Source organism: Triticum aestivum, chromosome 6B, assembly GCF_018294505.1.
Source record: "Triticum aestivum cultivar Chinese Spring chromosome 6B, IWGSC CS RefSeq v2.1, whole genome shotgun sequence".
Taxonomy (NCBI): Eukaryota; Viridiplantae; Streptophyta; class Magnoliopsida; order Poales; family Poaceae; genus Triticum; species Triticum aestivum.
Genome location: NC_057810.1, coordinates 164,168,079 through 164,188,918, shown reverse-complemented (window position 1 = coordinate 164,188,918; position 20,840 = coordinate 164,168,079). Strand labels below are relative to the sequence as shown.

At 49.2% G+C, this 20,840-nt stretch overlaps 1 protein-coding gene and 1 long non-coding RNA gene across 2 annotated transcripts; one reads left to right on the top strand and one right to left on the bottom strand.

The window, feature by feature from the left end:
• Positions 1 to 731: 731 nt before the first annotated feature.
• LOC123136363 (uncharacterized) lies at positions 732 to 2,568 on the bottom strand. The gene has a single exon (XM_044555730.1). The coding sequence runs from the start codon at positions 1,744 to 1,746 to the stop codon at positions 850 to 852; it is 897 nt and encodes a 298-aa protein (XP_044411665.1). The 5' UTR covers positions 1,747 to 2,568; the 3' UTR covers positions 732 to 849.
• Positions 2,569 to 6,157: 3,589 nt separating this feature from the next.
• LOC123133844 (uncharacterized) lies at positions 6,158 to 7,990 on the top strand. The gene is made up of 3 exons (XR_006465408.1): positions 6,158 to 6,318; positions 6,435 to 6,556; positions 6,919 to 7,990. It is a non-coding gene; the product is annotated as an uncharacterized lncRNA (long non-coding RNA).
• Positions 7,991 to 20,840: the final 12,850 nt, after the last annotated feature.

Here is a 20,840-nt window from a genome sequence, read left to right as displayed (position 1 = left end):
TCCTCTTCCTACAATAAGTGGGAAGAAACAATATTGTCAAACACGTATATGAATATGAATAGAACTGTATTGGGATGGCGTAGAAGCTGTGTCAGGGGATGCGGAAAATCCACCTTCCACTTGCATAATACGGTTTCCCAGTGTTAGTGAGGGACATTGATTCAACAGACTCCTAGCAGCAGCAGGCCGCTGGCTCGTCGACCCCCAGGTTGAGGTGCACTGCCACAGGTCAGAGCTTGAAGATGGCGAGGAAGGTGAGTGGCTGTCGGCGGCGTTGGGGGGATCTGGCCGCTGGGCGACGTGAGACGCGCCTGCGGGTGAGACGCCGGTTGTACGGCGACGCGGCGGGGAGGTCAGGGAACGCAGCTGCCCGCCCTGCAGCGACTGATGCAGCCGAGGCGTTTCGTCGAACACTTGCTGGGCAAAGACCCACACCGCTGACGGGCACGGGTCACGGCGATCAAGCAGTTGACGGAGCCGCTCAAGCAGTTGGCACGGGCACGGGTCCTGAGGGAGAGAGACAGATATGCAGCCGAGGCCCAAAGGATGCGCTGCTCCTCGTCAAAGCTAGTCACCACGCGGCCGCCTGTCCTGCTCACGCCCTGAAGGTGTTTGCGAGAATGTCTCTGTTGCAGAGTAGTATGCCGTGTCTGTCGGACACTTATTTGCAGAATGCACAACACCATCATTTCATTTCATTCCATCGCAGATAAGATCAGTGCCAAGCTCGATAATACTAATGATGATTGTATTAATCGTGTCCACCTAGCTACATACTGTACTACTGAAAACAGCTTCAATCTCCTTGTTGATCAGCATAATCCACCTAGCTACATACTAAAAGCAGCTTCAATCTTGCTGATCAATGAGCATCGGAGCGACTAATCTAGCTAAAACTTTAGCGACCTTGTGCTTATAGAGGAAGGTGGGCATGGGCAGCTCACTCGGGTCCGGCGACACAATGAAGGTCGGCATGGGCAGCTCGCTCGGGTCCGGCGACACCATGAATGTCGGGCCAGCAAAGAATGATGCCTCCGAGTCCTCCTCCATCTTAGTCAGAGGCTCCGGCTTCTTCTTGGACCGGTCGATCGACGAAGCGAGGCCGGCGAAGGGCGATGCCTCCATCACGGTCGGAGGCGTCACCTTCTTCTCCAACCAGTCGACCGACACCACAGGGCCAGCCAAGAGTGTCGCCGCCTCCAAGTCTGCCACCATCTCAGTCGAAGGCTCTGCCTTCTTCTCCGACCGGTCGATCGACGGAGCAGGGCCAGCGAACGATGTCACCACCGAGTCTGCCACCATCTCAGTCATAGGCTCTGCCTTCTTCTCGGACAGGCCGACCGACGACATCGGGCCAGCGGAGATTGATGCCTGCGAGGCTGCCACCATCTCAGTGGGAGGCCTCGGCTTCTTGTCGCATCGGTCGACGGATGGCGCGCGGCTCGCCGGCCTCTTCCAGTTTTCCCTCGGCGTCTCCACGCGGCCGAGGCGCTCGACGCCACCGTTCAAACTCTCGGCACGGCGGAGCGTCTTGTCAGTGGCCCAGCTGGAGCTCCGCGAAGCACGTCCAGGAAGGTCGGCCTTGTCCTTGATCCAGCTTCGGCTCATCGAGGCACGTCCAGGCTGCTGCTTCTTGCTGTCCAGCTCCACACGAGCCGTGTACACCGCCGGAGGAGGCGTCAGGAGGTGGCAGCGCGCCGGGGTAGGCAGCAACGGCGGCAGAGTCGTGGCGACATGGCTAGCCATCTCTGCAAAACACAGGACACAGCAAAGAACAGAGAGACCAAGTGATTGCACAAGCGAAACAAGTAAAAGGAACAATTGCGATGCTGAAATTCAAATGATGATCGGAGAAGAAAGAGAAAACTTGCCGGATTCTTTGCTCGCCGCCGTCGAGAGAAGCTCGTCGGGTTGCTAGGTCGCCAGGAGAACGTCGCGCGGCGCGTGATCTATCAAGGAGGCGGCTTGCTCGTCGATCAAAGGAAAAGTGCGATCTATCCCCGCAGCCCGGCTGATATAGATCGACCCCCGATGCCCCGCCGCGTAGAAACCACGCAATCCGAGTTCGACTCGTGATCGCCGCCGCCGCCGCCGCCCGTGGTCCAACCGCCGGAGCCACCAGCGACGCACCGTATCTGATCTCTCCTCCTCTTCGTCGGTGGCCTGGGCCCACGCCTCGAACATCTCCAGGGCATCTCCCGCGGTGGCGCGTCTGTGCCTGCATCCCGCCGCCGCGGTAGCGAGATGCCGGCCAGAGTTCTCGCTGATCTTCCTCGGCCGCTGTGCCTCTGGTCCAGGGATGGAGCCGCCAACCTTCACAAAGACAAGTACAGTACGTGACGAGATTAGCATCATCCTCGCCTACTTCATATTCGTGGGAGTCCTCGTGGATGTGGACGATGGTAAGGCAATTCGTGCGTCTGTCAAGTGTTTGACGATATGCATCCATGAGAAGAAGCTACAGATTTGGGTGTCAACTAACTCCCTGTCAGAACTATTGTCTCATGGTAAAATACTAATGTACTGTAGGTTCTAGAAGTAGGCCCTGGTTAGTAAGTAGATGGTGGAATTTGTGATTGATTGAGGGGAAGGAAGAGCCGAACAGGAAAGGAGAGGGAGGAAGGACATGCTGACGAGTCACTCCAAGTCGACCCGCTCCCCTCCTCCCACCCAAAAACCCTCGCTGCCGCCACCTTCCCCTGCCCGTCTCCGCAGGATCTGGCCGCCCTCGCCCCCCTTCCCCCGCCCTTGCTTCCCCCCTCTTTCCGCCCTCGCGTCGGCCTCGCCCCTCTTCCTCTCCTCTGCCATCACAGGCGGGCGCCTCCGGCTCCGGCCCGGGGGGTGCCGGCGGCGGCAGGCTCTCCTCTCCCCGCACGCGCGTCCGCCTGGCCCGGGGCGGGAGGGGGGGGGGGCGGTGTCGCTTGGCAAGGCAGCGGTCCGGTGACCCGGCGGGGTGGCCGGCGGCGCTGCTCCTTGGCGGCAGGGCAGCATGGTGGCGCGGGGTGGCCAGCAGCGCGTCCCCGGCTCAGATCTGGGCTTTGCGGGCCCCATCTGGGTCTTAGCGGGTCGGTCCCCGACGTGGCTTCATTGTCTCCTGCGTGGTGAGGCAGAGGAGCGACTTGACAGGGGCGGCGGCGCCGACGGCGTGCCGGCTGCAGCGCGAAGGCGGGAACTTTACGGGTCTCGGAGATCCCGGTCGGGCTTTGTCCGGCCACGGGCCTGGCCTGTTCCTGCTATTGCGTTCGGTCAGCTGCCCTCCCGCGTGCCGACGGTGCTGCTGCCCTAGTCCCGGCTCCTCTTCTTCATTGTGCAGGCCATGCTTCACGGTGCCATGGTGAGACAGCGTGGGAAGCTTCATGACCGGGTTGGCGCAGGGTGGGGGTTTGTTTGGTGGCGAGCTCCGGAGTGGTTGAGGTGAAGGTTGGGATCGGGAGAAATCCCTATTGGCTTGGCCAACACCGACGCGGTGGTGCATGAGGGTGCCGCCAGACCTTCCTGGAGGGCGTCGGGGCTACCCTTCCTCTCTCCTCACCGCGTACCGGGGGAAACCCTTGGCAGCAGCGTCGTCATCGTCGCGTTCCTTCTTGGAGGTGTTGATTGGTACCGGTGCTTCGGAGGCTCGGAGCTTGGTGGGTGATCTCTGCAGGATGCAGCGGCCACGAGGCTTCTTCGTTTTTTTGTCGATCCGCCGTTATCGGTATTTGTTTCTCTTGTATTTTCTCTTTCATTTTTTTTGGGCGTGACTGTGCTGCTTTCGCCCCAGCATCTATCGTTGGTTGTGTCGGTTGGTTGCTTTGTATACAAACCGGGGGAAAACCCATTTTCGGTAAGTAGATGGTATGAACCTCAGCATGAAATTGCTCCTTCAAAGGGTGAAGGGTGGTTGAGGTTTTTGAATTTTCCCATTTGTTTGCCTGCAGATGTTTCAGATGTTCAATGTGGCCTTTTTTTTTTTGCGGGGGGATGTTCAATGTGGCCTTGACCGGACTTACACAAATAATCCAAATAAAGTCTGGTTCTGCATCTGTTCGCATGTCTGAACAACGTCTTATGGCATTCGAATGGCTATTGCTATAAAGGAGCATCACAGAAGAGGTGTTTTGTTGTCTCAGCTGCACCATTGCACACAGGTTGATTACAATGCTAACCCTGCTAACCCAGTTTCTAACAGTGAGGTAATTAAGTTTTCCATGCGAATAAGTTACTCCTAGAATTTAATTTGTTGTGTACCACTAATTGTTTGGAGCTTACACTCTGTGGCACTTAACTTTTTGCCTATTAATAATCTGCTTACAAGATGCATTTTGACACACGACAACTTGAGTTTGATAAGAGAAGTTATGTCCAGCCATCGACTGTTTTCTCCTGGGAAGTTTCACTACTTCTTGTATCTCAAAGTGAAGCTTATCGAAAAAACTCAATATTTGAGGTACTGCGATAGACATTCATCTAGTGTCTCTCTCGGTTACTAACTTGTTTGGACAGATGAATGACAGACAGCCTTTGAATTCCTCCTGGGAAGTTCCGTCACCGATTGGATATTTGGATCTCTGGACGAAGAGTTTCTTCGTCTTATGCTTTCAGAAACACTTGTTGTTAGAGGTACTGCAAGTTTGTAAAAGACACAAGGGCCCTCGCGTCGTCCCCTTAGGCGACTCGAGGGCGAGTAGGGTTCCGCCACCGCCGCCACCCCCTCCACCCCCTTCCTTCCCCTCGCCGCTACCAGAGACGGCCGCCGGGAAGCCCGCGCGGACGCCGGTGAAGGTGGCGGCGGGGATCTCGGCGCTCCTCCCCCTCTTGGAGGCCCGTGGTTCCTGAGGCGGCGGCCCTTGCCGGAGAGGCGACGTCGTCGGACGGTGGGCGGCGTTCGTAGGGGGTGCTGGCCAGCGCGCCCGGCCGCGCGGGCGGCGGGTGGCTGGTGGAATCCGGCCGCGGCGTGATTTGCTTCGTCAGATCTGGAGGTGTGAAATCCCTTTTCCCTGATGCCTCTCTCTCGCCTCCGGTGTGGGCTAGTTCTCTGGCTCCGGCGTTGGTGCGTGTTGGTGGTCAGTTAGGGAACCGGGGAAACCTTGGCCGGTCCGGCCGGCCCGGCGGCGGCAACGCCCAAGGGCGCTGCTTTCCTCCATGGGGGCGCAGCCGAGGTCCCCTGCTTTCCACCCCGATCCCCCTGCCTGGGTGAAAACCTTATCCTCGGCGGATTTGGCAGCGGCGGCGCCTTGTGCGTCGTGACCTTGCTGGAGGCGTCGTCAAGGGTGCGGGGCTCAGTCGGGAGGTTCTGCAGGAGAGGGATTGAGCTACCTCCTCTGCGGCGTCCGATTCCTTGAAACTTATCTCCAACTAGTTGGGCATGGACTGTGGCGGAGCAGCCGGCGAGGTATATCCCAAATCGATGTGGTCATCCCATGTCCACCTTGCGAGGCGAGGGAGACATTCTTCCAGCTCTAGGGTGAGCTTCTCGAAATTCCGACGGTGCGGCGCCTACGAGCCATGGCGAGGGGGAAGGGTCCCTCTTCGGTGATTGAGAGGGAAGATGTAGGTTCCTTTCTTCTCTAGGTGCTCCTGGAGCACGGTCCATCCTCGAAGGTCGGCTATGTCCTGATGTGCTGCTCCGTTTCTGCATATGATCCTAGTGTGGAGTGCTTGGCCTTTACTAGCTGATTGCGGCTTGTGGAGGTTGTAGTGAGTAGGCTTTTCAGTGTTCCTCGTTGTATCATTCTGACCGTTGTAAGTTGGTTTGTCTGTTGTAACTCCTGGTCGGTTGATGGCTTTGTTAATTCAAAGTCGGGCTTTTCGCGAGCCTTCGTTCAAAAGAAAAAGAGGTACTGCAATTATTATGCCCTTTTTGTACCACCACATATTGTTTGTCCTCTTGAGAGCAGAGTAAATTGCATTTTCAAGAGGAGAGTAAATTGCATTTTTACTGTCTTGTCTTGAGAGCAGATTAAATTGCATCTACCATTACTAAGAAGTTGCTTTCCACTATTTTCTATTCTCTCACCATGCACACTGTCCACATCAGTGATGTGCCATGTCATATCGCACGTCCACGTCATCTGATGTGCAGTTCAAGATTTGATGCCCCGTGTTTGACGTCCCTTCGGTTGACTCCTCCTTTCTCAGCCCACGACCCACAGAAGGAGAAGAGGAAGCGGACCATCGTCCCTTCGTGCGACTAGAATAACTCCCTCCTCATAACCTGGCCGCCCCGTCTCCCATTCACAGTCTCTCTCCCTCCTCTAGGTTGGCAACCACCGTCGGGGTAGGGCAAGGGCAAGCTGGAGCCCCGGTTCAGATCCAAGGACTTATGATGCACTACACGTAAGTCTCCTCCTTCCCCGCCTCCCTCTGGACATGCCTAGCTAGGCCCTATTCGATCTGATTCAGTGCTGATCTAAGGTTTCCGCCTCCCCTGTTTGTCCCCTTTTGCCGCGCAGCACGATATGCAACAAATTTGTGAGAGGGGAAATTTTTCACAGGCGGTTGTAGCTATGAAGAGGCAAGAGGTGGTCAACGTGAAATCTGCAGCCCAACTGATTCAATTGATATGAATTGTAAGGTAAGCATGCATGCACAGTTGTGCTCGGTGTATAATTATGATTTATCCGCGCACACGAGGTTAACTATTGTTAGCCCGTCCAGATAGATCATCTTGCGGTCTCGACCTTGCTGAATAATTACTGAATATTCTTTGTTCGACATTATTTTTATAAGAATATTTCATTTCATTTTACTTTATTTATTTTGTAACCTGTAGTTAAATCACGCAAAAGCTGTCAACACATGAACAATGTATTTTTAAGGGTTGGTTGCATTTGATCTGAATGTGTTTTCTAGAGTCATGTTTTGCAAGCTAAATATTTATTTAACTGTCGGGTAAGTTGCTGGTGAGGTGTTCACATCTGTATCTTGGCCATGTAGGTGCTGGATCAGAACTGAGATCTATGCATGTCATCATTCAGTTTGCAAAGAGGAGCCAATTGGTCTGATTCTCTCTACGGCCACAGCGGTAGAAAAAGACTTGCTCCGTTTCCACGTAAAGACAGTTGAACAGTCTATAGAAAAAGAAACTGCTTTGTAACTCACGATGAAGGCATGTGAGGTGACTTCATGCACGGTTCAGTTTGCAGCCGTCCATGTAACCTTTTCACCTTATGCACTAATTAATCTCTTCAATTAATCTTTCGCTAGAAAAATAATTCCTGACGTATTATCTTTCGACCCATTCGACTTATGGACCTCTCCGTTTCCACTTCCGAGCGCCACTCTTTCCCTAGGATAAAATCACAAAATGATCAGCTCTCTCTCCCCGAAAATAAATCCAGTTACCTCCCTGGCCACGGCGTCTGGAGCCGATCTCTGCGTCAGGGTGCTCCTCCAGTTCGATCGTCGATGCCGCTCGCCTCTTATGCTCTCCGGGATTCTCAAGGGTATATGTTCCCTTGCCGGTTTAATGCTCTGTGTGCCCTGGTTCTCCCTTCCCGTGTTTGTCTCCGCTTCGGCTAAGGTAACTCCGGCACCGATGGCAGATCGGTTCCGGCCGGTTCGAGTAGAATTGTAACGGCTGCTGATGAATTTCTAATCCGAAGTTATCTTTCTTTTCCTACTGAAAGAAACGCATCAGGCAACGCCAGGCAGGGCATCAACCATGGCTTGAGTCCACCAGATCATCGTGTCATTGAGATTTCAATCTATTTCCTTTTTATCCTGGAAGGAATGCATTGGTAGGATGCTGGGCAGGGTCTCAGCCATGGCATGGATGTTACTTTTGGCCTCGAAGGAACTCCCGGTGTGTACAGGAGTCCTTTCCTCTGAATTTCGAACCATGACGTTTCTAACAGTATACAAGTTTGTAAACTGCTCCATTGAACAGGTTAGCATACAATTGTTCTTCCCAACAGATTATCATGTAAGAGCTGCAAGTTCAATCCATCGGTTGATATGGCTCTGCGAAGCTTATGATAAATATAGAAGCATCGAAATTTGATATCTACACGTGTGTAATATGTTACGATTTTACTGACATTTTCTTGATCTATGTGGCTAAGTAAGTTATTTCATGCAGTACATATATGTGTTTCTTTTTCTCTGTTAAGTTTGACATATTATTGCTAATTTCCCCAAGTATTGGTTTATCATTTGTGTACATTTTTTCTTTCCTGCTGCATCCTGCCCATTTGTAGAAGGTATAATAAATTATTATTATGCCTATTTATTTTGTGACCATTCATCTATGCCACCTCATTTTCTTCTTTCATTCCATCCATTTGCAAAATACACCCTATTGTCCCTTAAGAAACTTTTTGTGCAATTATTTACCAGTTCAAGAAGCTGAGTTCCTCTTTAAATTTTAGTGGTTGTTTTCTGTCAGTACTATATATGGTTTAGGACTGTGCTAACGTCCTGTCGACTGGACGTTAAGCAACAGATCCGCACGATCCTTCTTTTCCGCCCTGCACGCGATCTTCTGGCGATCCCACCACTGCTCCCGCTTTCTTTTTATTTTCTGGCGTGGTAGAAAAAATGTGATAAAAATATTGTAGGAGGTGGGACTCAAACTCACTACCTCTTGATCCTTCATCACTTGTCATATCCACCTCGTCTAGTTTTGACTTGTGATTACAAAAAAGATCGATAAATATTTATACTGGTACATACGAGACTAGAAAAACAAGCCATTTTCCTTTCTTTATTTTTACCATTTTTTCTTCCCTTTTGTACACAGTAATTCGTGCATCATAGACATGATAACTCATGCACTGCTGTAACATTTTGACCCTAGGTAAAAAATTGTTGTAATACACCCCGATAGCTTATATGTAAAAGACATGATAATTATATGTCACGAACCTGATAACTCATTCACAAACATCGTGGTAACTATTGACCCGAAGAAAAAAATGTTGTTGTAACACATTCCGATAACTTATCTGTAAAAAGAGCATGGTAATTTGTACACTATGAATCAGATAACTCACGCACAAACACTGCAGTAATGTTTTTGACCACACGGATTTTTTTTGTGACACACGCCAATAACTCTCTATAAAGAGCATGATAATATATACAACATGAACCTGATAACTCACTCACAAACACTGCGGTAACTTTGGGCCTAGAGAAAAAAATTGTTTTTTTGTGGGAAAAAGATTATCTCCACTGTGCCAAAGTTATCTCCTCCCTTGCGCAGACCTTCTCTTTTTAAAACTTGGAGCAAATGGTTTTGTGTGATGTGTGAGTTATCATGCTATTCACACAAAAGCTGCCGAGGGGATGTTTCATCAACTCCCCCCACCACCCCTCGCCCCCCCCCCCCTGTGCCAAAGTTATCAGGACCGGGATCCATAAGTTATCAGGTCTAGATGTGTGAGTTATCATGACATTGACACAAAATCTACCGAAGGGATATTTCATCAACCCCCCTCCCCCTCGTTGCCAAAGTTACCAGGATGAGGTGCATAAGTTATGAGGTCTTCTATGTGTGAGTTATCATGCTATTCACACAATAGTTCGTCAACTCCCCTTCCCCCTTCGGTCGCCAATGTTATCAGGACAGGGGTACATAAGTTATCAGGTCTGCAATGTGTGGGTTACCATGCTATTAACATAAAAGTTATCGAGGGATATTTGATCAACTCCCCTCGGCCGCTGAAGATACCAGGACCTTCGTGCATAAATTATCAGGTATGCGATGTGTGAGTTACCATGCTATTCATAAAAAAAAATTATCGAGTGTATGTTTACATTAGGTTTTTTTGGGTCAAAAAAGCTACTACGATATTTGTACATAACCTATCAGGTTTGTGGTGCGTATAATTATCGGGTTCATTACAGAGAATTTACCAAGGTATGACAAACGAGAAAAAGACCGTTGCTCAAATTCTATAGGATGAAACATTTATTTCTCTAGAAAAACTTCATCAATACAACAAAAAGAGACAAGTGGAGTACAAAACACGTTGAATCGGTCCTTTTAAAAACTTGGAGCAAATGGTTGTCTCCTCGTCAAAGGCGTTGTGGTCTTTCTTTCTCGCTCTCATTTACTAAGGTAGAAATACCAGTTAATCTAGATTTGAAAACTTATAGCAAATGGTTTTGTATGGTGAATAAGAACAAAAAATGATACAGGGCACGAGAGGAAAAAAACAGAGATATGCTTGTTAGTGCAGTAGAAAGATAAGGTCAAATTGCTAAACTTGTTGTACAGAACAGCAATAGCAAAGTAGCTCAGTTGGTCAGCTAGATGCTCCTATAGCTACAGTGACCAGAGTTCGAATCCTGGCAACGCAATTGGCATTTATTTTTTCTCCACCGCGGGAAACAGAACGTCGCTCGCGGGAACAAACACAGCCGTGCGATCAGGATCTGACGAAGCTCGGGTCGTGCGGATCTGTTGCAACCTGCCAGTCGGCAGGATTTTAGCTTTTCCGATATGGTTTAATATCCACATCTTATAATTTCTTGATTTCTATTGGCAATTTATATTGATGGCCATGGATAGTTATAATGTCTGACGTGACAAAGGTCTCAACCACCATTTGTTTGTGAGACCCATAACTAAGATGGTATTATTTTCCCAATGATTTGTTGGAGTTGCTTTGTGCATATTTAGTGTTTAGCGCAGTTTCTTTAGTGCTTTAGGATGCGTCATGTTTCATAGACGAAACAAGTTTTAGTAAGTTCTATTTCAAAAAATGTTTCACTTAGTTTTATTATAATATCTCCATAAGATATGTTGTTGTTCTTATTAAGTCAATTCCACATTTTCTTCCATATGTAGTTGCAATTTAAAGATAGTTATTTTGTCGTTAATGTAGCTCCAAATTAATTGTGGTGGTTTGTTTGTACCTATTCCAAGCTCCTAACTGAACATATGTCCCTTTTATAGATAACTTTCACAGATAACATGTAACTTTCACATTGGTGAGAATAGTTCTTTTGCTAAGGATAAACAATTGAATGTCATCAAAAGATATTGCAACCAGTTCCCGGCAATGCGCCGGGTATCATCTAGTTTTTACTGTATTGTGGTCATTGTATATGTTGAAAGTTTATTAAGTAACCCTCGCTATTGCTCTTTATTTGCAGCGCTCTGGATACCATCCTCCCGCCGAAATGCATAGGCTTTTAAGTATATCGAGCATACTGCAGGAAACAAGACGAGATGCCAGAGATTTGGGGGCATGGATTGTTAAACATACAGTTCAGTGCATATTGCACCATTGTAACGTGATAGATCTCTTGGAGATATTCTGGTAGTTTGTTTAGCCTAGGTAACTAGCTTTAACAGTGGCTATCTCTATCTCTATCTTTCTTCCTCTCTAAGATGTACTCTATTTCTTTTGTATGCGCTACAAGGATCTGCGCCCCTGCCTATAAACATGAATCACGTCCCCTCGCACCGAGGCAAGACGTTTACCGCAATCTTCACATGGTAATCAGAGCCTCCCTCTTCCACAACATCTAGCATCCATCAAACCCTAGCTCTAGCCATGTCGTCTTCCGCCGTCGCTCCTGTACCCACCATCCATGGTCAGGTAACAGAGAAGCTCACCAGGATGAACTACGTCCTCTGGCATGCCCAGATCACGCCCCAGCTCATCGACGCTGGCCTCTTTGGCTACATCGATGGATCCATCAAGGAACTGGAGAAGTTCCTCGTCACCAAGGATAAAGATGGCAAGGAGGAAGCCGTCCCGAACCCTCTACATCAAGTCCGGGTAAGGGAAGATCAGCAGGTACTTGGCCATCTGTTGATCAATCTCTCTCGAGAAGTTCTTGTCCAGGTGACCTCGATCCGCAAGGCGCATGAGCTCTGGACTGCTGTGGCGAGCATGTTCTTGTCCCAGTCCCGATCTCACATCAACAACATCAGAATTGCCCTCTCCAACGCGCAGAAGGGCACGCAAGCGGTGGGCACCTACTTCGCCCACATCCGCTCCCTCGCCGACGAGCTGACGGCTGCCGGCAAGCCGCTGAATGACGATGAAGTCATCTCCTACATCCTGGCGGGGCTGGATATGGAGTACCAGCCACTGGTGTCGGCACTCGACGCCCGCACAGAACCGGTCATGATCGATGATCTGTTCGCTCAAGTAAGCAACTTTGATCAGCGCATTGCAATGTTCCATGGTGCCGGCAACAACGTCGGGTTCAAGAGCTCCGCCAACGCCGCCGTTCGTGGTGGCCTTGGTGGCTCGCGCGGCTATCGTGGCCCTCCGCGCAACAAGGGAAAGAACATCAGCGGTGGCAGCGGCGACTCCCACAACAGCAACAACGCCTCTCGTGGTTGGCCCTCCTACACCAACAACAAGGGCCGTCACAGCAACTCTAGGAGCTGCCTCGATGCTGTCAAGTGTCAAATCCGCGGCAAGATCGGTCACTCAGCAAAGGATTGCTGGTACCGGTTTGAAGAGGATGAAGGAGAATCCTCGCAAGATGAGAAGGTTGCTGGCGCTGCAGAAGCCCCATATGGGGTTCATACAAACTGGTATGTTGATAGTGGCGCTACAAATCACATCACCGGTGAACTTGAAAAGGTGACTATGCGGGAGAAGTACCGCTGCCAAGATCAGATACACACAACAAGTGGATCAGGTATGAGGATTAAACATGTTGGTCATTCAGTTTTTCAAACCCCTCACCGAAAGATTCATCTAAGAAAAATTCTTCATGTCCCTAGTGCATCCAAAAATCTTCTCTCCGTTCATCGTATTGCCATTAACAATCATGTCTTTCTCGAGTTTCACCCCTTTTTCTTTTTGATCAAGGATCAGGCAACGAGGAAGGTGCTCTACCGAGGTAGATGTGTTCGCGGGCTTTACCGATTGATTCCGGAGTTTAGAAGAGTAAATAAGCAAGCTTATGGTGTCACCAAAATTTCGTCGACACAGTGGCACGATAGACTAGGGCATGCATCTTTTTCTTTAGTTGAACGATTGCTTAGGAAGAATAAGCTCCCATATGTTGGAGAGCATGATGTCGAAACAATTTGTGATTCTTGTCAAAAGGCTAAAAGCCATCAATTACCTTATCCAATTTCCACGAGTATTTCTACCAAACCATTGCAACTTATCTTTTCTGATGTTTGGGTCCTGCTCCAAGTTCTGTTGGTAGGCATACTTACTATGTTAGCTTCATTGATGACTATAGCAAGTATTCTTGGATCTATTTACTTAAAAAAAGATCTGAGGTTTTTCAAGTTTTTCACAACTTCCAAGCTCTCGTTGAACGAAAGTTTAATAGCAAGATCATTGCTGTTCAATCCGATTGGGGAGGGGAATACGAAAAATTAAACTCGTTTTTCCAAACTCTTGGCATCTCACCAAGTATCTTGTCCTCATGCACATCAGCATAATGGATCTGCCGAAAGGAAACATAGGCACATTGTTGAGGTTGGCCTAGCTCTCCTGGCCGGCGCATCCATGCCTCTCAAATTTTGGGACGAGGCTTTTCTTACGGCTGTTCATATCATTAACATGCTTCCTAGTCGTGTCATCAATCATGAAACACCGGTAGAAAGACTCCTTCACACCAAACCCGATTATACATCACTTTGTGTTTTTGGGTGCGCATGTTGGCCAAACCTTAGACCCTACAACAATCGAAAACTTATGTTTCGCTCGAAACAGTGTGTCTTCTTGGGCTATAGCCCCCAACATAAAGGAGTTAATTGCCTGGATGTTTCCACTGGACGAGTCTATATCTCTAGAGATGTCATTTTTGACGAGAGAAAATTTCCCTTTGCTGATCTACATCCAAACGCCGGTGCCCTTCTTCGCCAAGAAATTCTCCTTTTGCCATCACATCTAGTAGGTGTCATTGGGGAAAATAACTGTAATGATCACATGCCAACTAATCCTCATAAAGGCTTGCTTGAGTTATGTGATGATGCAGGACCAAGCAGCGAAGCAAATGGTAGTCACGGTGGTGAAAACAGTGAAAAAACGGCTCCCAACGAGCCATATTTCATGTGCAGGCCCTCGGGGAACATATCCTCCTCGGGATCCGGACCACACCAGTCCTGCAGGCGATCTCCTTCGAGATTGATGCCCTCTGCACCTGCCCCTGCCAACGACCAGCCCGATAGCGCTCAAGTCGCCCGCCCCGACTCGGCAGCGCGACGCGCCTTCGACCAATCAGTGTGCGTTGATGGCCCACACCAATCTCCATGCTCCATGCGGTAGCTGATGAGTCGCTTCCTCGATCCGCCCACGTGCTACGTGCGGCGCCCGCGTCAGCTGGCCAGCTCGGCGTCCCGTGCGGTGGACCACCCGACCGGCGCTGGATCCAGGATGGATTCCCATGATGACGCTCCTGGTGGGAGCGGGTCTCCTGTTGCGGTCGGATCTTCTGTGGTGGTAGGCGCCCCTTCACCGCACGCTGAGGCCACAGAAAATCCTGCCTCCTCGTCAGATCACAGAGTATCTGCCTCGGGATCACCGGGGGATGCTGATGTGGATTCTTCTGTTGCAGACCCCGGATCTTCTGTGCAGCAAACTGTTGTTGTTTCACCATCGATGCCATGGACACATCTACAAAAAGGGGTATTGCAACCTGTTAATTATAAAAAGGTACTTAAGTTTGGCTTAGCTTGCTCTACAGGTGAACCACAAACGCTTGATGAGGCATTGGGTGACACAAAGTGGAAGCAAGCTATGGAAGAAGAGTACAAAGCACTCCAAAAAAACAAGACATGGCATCTAGTTCCTCCACGGCAAGGTAAAAATCTCATTGATTGCAAGTGGGTATTCAGAATCAAAAGGAAGTCTGATGGAACTATTGACCGGTATAAGGCTAGGCTTGTTGCCAAAGGATTTAAGCAACAGTAAGGCATAGACTATGAGGACACCTTTAGTCCCGTTGTAAAAGCTGCCACCATTCGTCTTGTTTTGTCTATTGCTATTTCCAGGGGATGGAGTCTGAGACAGCTAGATGTTCAGAATGCGTTTCTTCATGGTGTTTTGGAAGAGGAAGTGTATATGAAGCAACCTCCTGGTTTCGAGAACAAAAATACACCTTTCCATGTTTGCAAGTTTGATAAAGCTCCTAGGGCATGGTACTCCTGTCTCAGTCAAAAATTACAAGCACTTGGTTTTGTTCCTTCCAAGTCTAACACATCACTGTTCATTTGCAACACATCTATCTTTGTGCTCATTTATGTTGATGATATTATTGTTATAAGCTCATCAGATGAAGCAGTGGCAGGACTGTTGAAAGATCTTAGTGCTGAATTTGCACTAAAGGATTTGGGAGACTTGCATTTTTTCCTAGGTATTGAGGTAAGGAAACAAGGAAGTGAACTTCACCTATCCTAGGAAAAATATGCTACTGATCTTGTAAGAAGAGCTGGGTTACAGGGATGCAAGTCATCACCAACTCCAATGTCAAGTTCTGAAAAGATTTCTCTTACAGAGGGAGAACTCCTGAATCAGAAAGATAGCACCAAGTACAAAAGCTTAGTTGGTGCACTCCAGTACTTGACTCTTACAAGACCAGATATTTCTTTTGCTGTGAACAAAGTTTGTCAGTTTCTTCATGCTCCCACTACAGTTCATTGGACTGCTGCAAAACGGATAGTAAGATATGTCAAAGATATTGTTAATGTTGGTCTTACTTTCTCCAAGTCTACTTCAACTCTTGTTAGTGCATTCTCTCATTCTGACTGGGCAGGATATATTGATGATAGGTGCTCGACTGGTGGTTTTGCAGTATTCTTTGGACCTAACCTAATATCTTGGTGTGCAAAGAAACAGGCTATAGTCTCAAGGTCTAGTACAGAAGCAGAATACAAGGCTTTGGCTAATGCAATAGCAGAAATTATCTAGGTTCAGTCCATGCTCAGAGAACTTGGGATAAAACATACTCAAGCTCGATGTCTTTGGTGTGACAATCTTGGTGCCACTTATCTGTCTACAAATCCTGTTTTCCATGCAAGAACAAAACATGTTGAGATTGACTTTCACTTCATCCGAGAAAGGGTTGCTAGCAAGAAGCTTGAGATCCGGTTTGTGCACTCCAGAGATCAAGTTGCAGATGGCTTCACCAAGGCATTGCCTACAAGGAGTTTTGAAGAGTTCAAGCATAATCTCAACTTAACAAAGTTGTGATTAAGGGAGGGTGTTAAACATACAGTTTAGCGCATATTGCACCATTGTAACGTGATAGATCTCTTAGAGATATTCTGGTAGTCTGTTTAGCCTAGGTAACTAACTTTAACCGTGGCTATCTCTAGCTCTATCTTTCTTCCTCTCCAAGATGTAATCTATCTCTTTTGTATGCGCTACAGGGATCTGCGCCCCTGCCTATAAACATGAACCACGTCCCCTCGCACCGAGGCAAGACATTTACCGCAATCTTCACATGGATGAGTAGAAGATGATGTGGTTTTAACCAACTTTGGGCCCTTTATCCTTGGAGAGTTTTGAGACTGCAATATGCCTTATTGAGCAATTACGGGTATCTCTATATAGTTGTAGCTTGCCTCATAATAATTTGGATAATTTTTGTCCTGTTCCTTGAACAATTTTACACTTTGGCACCATCATTGCCCGCAGAATTTTGAGATTGGGATATGCCATATGAGCAGCTATTTATAAATCTACATCATTGTATTTTTTGAAATATGATATTTTGAATAATTGTGTCCTGCTGATTGAATAATGGGTTGTATATGTGATAGTTTTGGTGCCATCATTGTATCTTTATGTCCATTTTTGTGATGAGGTTGCCATATAAGTGGCTATGTATATATCTATATCATTGTATTTTGAATAATTTTGTCCTGTTCCTGGAACAATTTCATCCTTCTTTGTCATCATTTCCTGGAGTTTTGAGACTGCACTCTATGCCACTTGTACTCATTGCTGGTCATGTTTCGTTGTGCTATTAGAGTGATGGTCTGGTATAATAAAAGCGCATGCATGGCCACATATATATCACTTCCACGGGCATGAAAAGCTGGTCGGCCATTGGCTGTGTAATAATCTGAATAGTCCAACGTTACCTTTCTCTACTGGTTCATCCCTCGCAAAACAGGGAAACAAACTCTTTGTGAGCTCTGCAAAAGATAAACTCTTTATAGAGAAAGAAGATGAAAAACATTGTGTTCAAGTAAGTGTGCTTTTTTATTTCTGATGAACTTTTATAATAGATCTGATTAATTTTTGCAAAAAATGCAAGTTTATTTAGGCGATTGTTTTTCTCGAAACAGGCTCGCGCCCCGCTTTATATATAAAGCAATAAAACCTGAGTTACACGGCGAAACGATACAAAGTGGTGAGGTGGCCCTCTGACACAGCAGATCCCTAAATAACCGGCCAACAAAACCGCACACGACTATGATGCCGAACAACAAAGCACAAGACGATCAGAATACAACGCCACGACATGACCTAGACACCTAGCCTCCACGACAATGCCCTCGGGAGGGGAAAGCACACCGCCACTGCCGAGCCCAAAAGGACTAGGGTTTTCACCCGGAGACTTGCCATAGAGAGGAGAACCATGATGACGTCTTCAAGAAGATAACGACACCCTGAAGATGTCGTCGTCGTCGGCGCCAAAGCGCGGAGCTTTCGCTCGACAACTCACCGTGACACCATGAGGCTCCCAGACCAGTCGTGGCGAGAACCGGTCTCCATATCTGGATCTGGGCAACGCCACTGCCAAGAGCAGAAAGTGTGCCCGAACCACCCACCGCAACACCCCTCGCCGTCCAGACGACCAAGAAGCGTGGCCACCACCATCGCCATGGGACCTGCCGGAAAGTCACCATAGGGACCGCCATCCGGGGCCGCCGCCCCGGCATCCATGTCCCGAGTCACCGCCAACCGTCGACTTCACAATGCCCAGCCACGGTGGAAGGAATGAAAGGCACCTCCTTTCGCCCCTAGCCCGACATCAGCCACATGGCCTGGGTGGGCGCCTCCATAGTAGTAGGCGTTCACACTTGCTGAGGGAGTCCTGGATTAGGGGGTCCCCGGGCATCCGGGCTATGTGACATGGGCCGGACTAATGGGCCGTGAAGATGCAGGATAGAAGGCTTTCCTCCGTGTCCGGATGGGACTCTCCTTTGCATGGATGGCAAGCTTGGCGTTCGGATATGTAGTTTCCTTTCTCTGTAAACCGACTCTGTACAACCCTAGGTCCCTCCGGTGTCTATATAAACCGAAGGGTTTAGTCCGCAGAGGCTATCACAATCATACCGGGTAGACATCTAGGGTTTAGCCATTACGATCTCTTGGTAGATCAACTCTTGTAACCCCTATACTCATCAAAGTTAATCAAGCAGGAAGTAGGGTATTACCTCCATCAAGAGGGCCCGAACCTGGGTAGTCATCGTGTCCCCCGCCTCCTATTACCTTTGATCCTCAGACGCACAATTTGGGATCCCCTACCTGAGATCGGCCGGTTTTGACACCAACATTGGTGCTTTCATTGAGAGTTTCATTGTGCTGTCCACAGAAGGTTCGATGGCTCGATCGATCATCTACAATGATGCTGTCTCAGGGGAGACTTTCCTTCCCGGCCAAATCTTTGTATTCGGCGGCTTCGTGCTGCAGGCCAACTCGATTGGCCGCCTTGAGCAGATCGACAGCTATGCCCCTGGTCATCAGATCAGTTTTGGAAACCTAAACTATGTCGCCGATATCCGAGGAGACTTGATCTTCGAAGGGTTCATGGCCCCAATCACCGCCCTAGCCTTAGATCCGGAGCAAACCATGAGGTCCGAAGATGGGAGTTTGGAGCCCATCGGACTCTCCGCTGCCAACCACATTGCCGAGGATCCGGAGGCAATTGTGTCCTCGGCGAACTCGGAATCAGACCGGGTTCCCCCTATCATTGAAAGGCTGGGCTCGCCCCCGGACTCCAGATCCGAACTCTTGAAGTCCGCGCCAAACAAGCATGGCCAGGAGGCCTTTGCCCCAACCAGCCCCGCGGACTCTCGTTTCCCCATCCAAATCTCGCTCCTAAACGAGGCTCTAGATTTAATGTGATCCCTCGCTATTACAGAGGAACCACTTCCAAACTATGCCCAGCCCGGACTAGGGGCTGAGAGCGGGGAATTTTACGTCCCACCCACCACCCACTTCATAGCCACTGTCGAAGATTTAACCGACATGCTGGACTACGCCTCCGAAGACATCGACAGCATGGGTGACGATGCTGGAGACCAACAAGGCCAAGACCCGCCGATCACCGGACGTTGGACGGCCACCTCCACATATGACGTGTATATGGTGGACACACCCAAAGAGGATGAACGTCATGAAGGATCCGATTGAGGACAAGCCTGCCAAGGCGCCCCCAAAGCTTCGACGTCAGTGGTGTCGCTCAAAATCACGTCGCGAAAAAGACAGCAATACCGGCACCGGAGATAATAACACTCCGGAGAACGCCAAAGACCCCGAAGCCCCTGTCGAGCCAACATCCGAACAGGATGATTGGGAGGATGGGAAAGTTAACCCTAACGATCCGGTCGGGAACGAGGACTCGGAAGATAGTAACTATCTACCACCCTCCAAGGATGATGTGAGCCTTGGCGATGAAGACTTCATCATGCCAGAGGAACCCCTCGAGCAAGAGCGCTTCAAGCACCAGCTAATCGCAACAGTGAGAAGCCTCAAAAAGAAGTAGCAACAGCTCCAAGCTAAATAGGATACACTCAACGATGGATGGACCCAGCTCCTATCCGCCGAAGAGTATGGCCTTCAGCGCCCAGCAAAGAGTTATCCGAAGCGTCGGCTACTACCACAATTTGATGACGAGGCCCTCGAGCCAATACCATCAAGACATGACCGCGCTGATGAACCAGACTGGCCACCACGTGGACGGGACAGAGTGGCCACTCAGGCCGAACCCCAGCCCGCACCACTCCGCCATAGAGGCAGAGACACAGCGGCCCCAGGATACACCTACGACTTACGACAGGACCTGGAGAGTAGAGCAGGCCAAGCCAGATCAATATATGGATCAAGGGCACGTGCCCCAACGTGAGAAGATGGCCATCAGGCCTTGCGCGACAGGCACAACCCCATCCAGGCCGAAAACCGCATATGAACTTCATCCGAACTGCGCGTGACGTCGCCCGATACAGAGGTGCAACACACCCCTTATGCTTCACCGATGAGGTAATGGAGCACCAGTTTCCAAAAGGGTTTAAACCCATGAACATTGAATCGTGCGATGGCACGACAGATCCTGCAGTATGGATCGAAGATTTCCTTCTCCACATTCACATGGCTCGTAGTGACGATCTCCATGCCATCAAGTACCTTCCCCTAAAACTCAAGGGACCAACACAACACTTGATAAACAGCCTCCCAGAAAACTCTATTGGTAGCTGGGAAGATTTGGAAGATGCCTTTAGAGACAACTTCCAAGGTACCTATGTTCGGTCCCCAAGCGCTGATGACCTCATTCACATAGTCCAGCAACCCGGAGAGTCAGCCCGAAAACTCTGGACCAGGTTCTTAATTAAAAAGAACCAAATTGACGATTGTCCGGACGCCAAAGCCCTCGCGGCCTTTAAACATAGCGTCCGAGATGAGTGGCTCGCCCGACACCTCGGCCAAGAAAAACCGAAGTCCATGGCAGCTCTCACCACATTTATGACACACTTCTGCGCGGGAGAAGATAACTGGCTAGCTCGTAGAAGCAATAGCACCAGCGACCCCAGCACCTCCGATGCCAGAGATGGCAACGACAAACCACGACGCAATAGATGCAAGCATCAAAGCAATAATGAAGAAACCGATGACACGGCAGTCAACGCCGGATTAAGTGGCTCTAAACCCGGTCAGTGGAAGAAGCCATTCAAAGGAACCAAAGATGGTCCATCC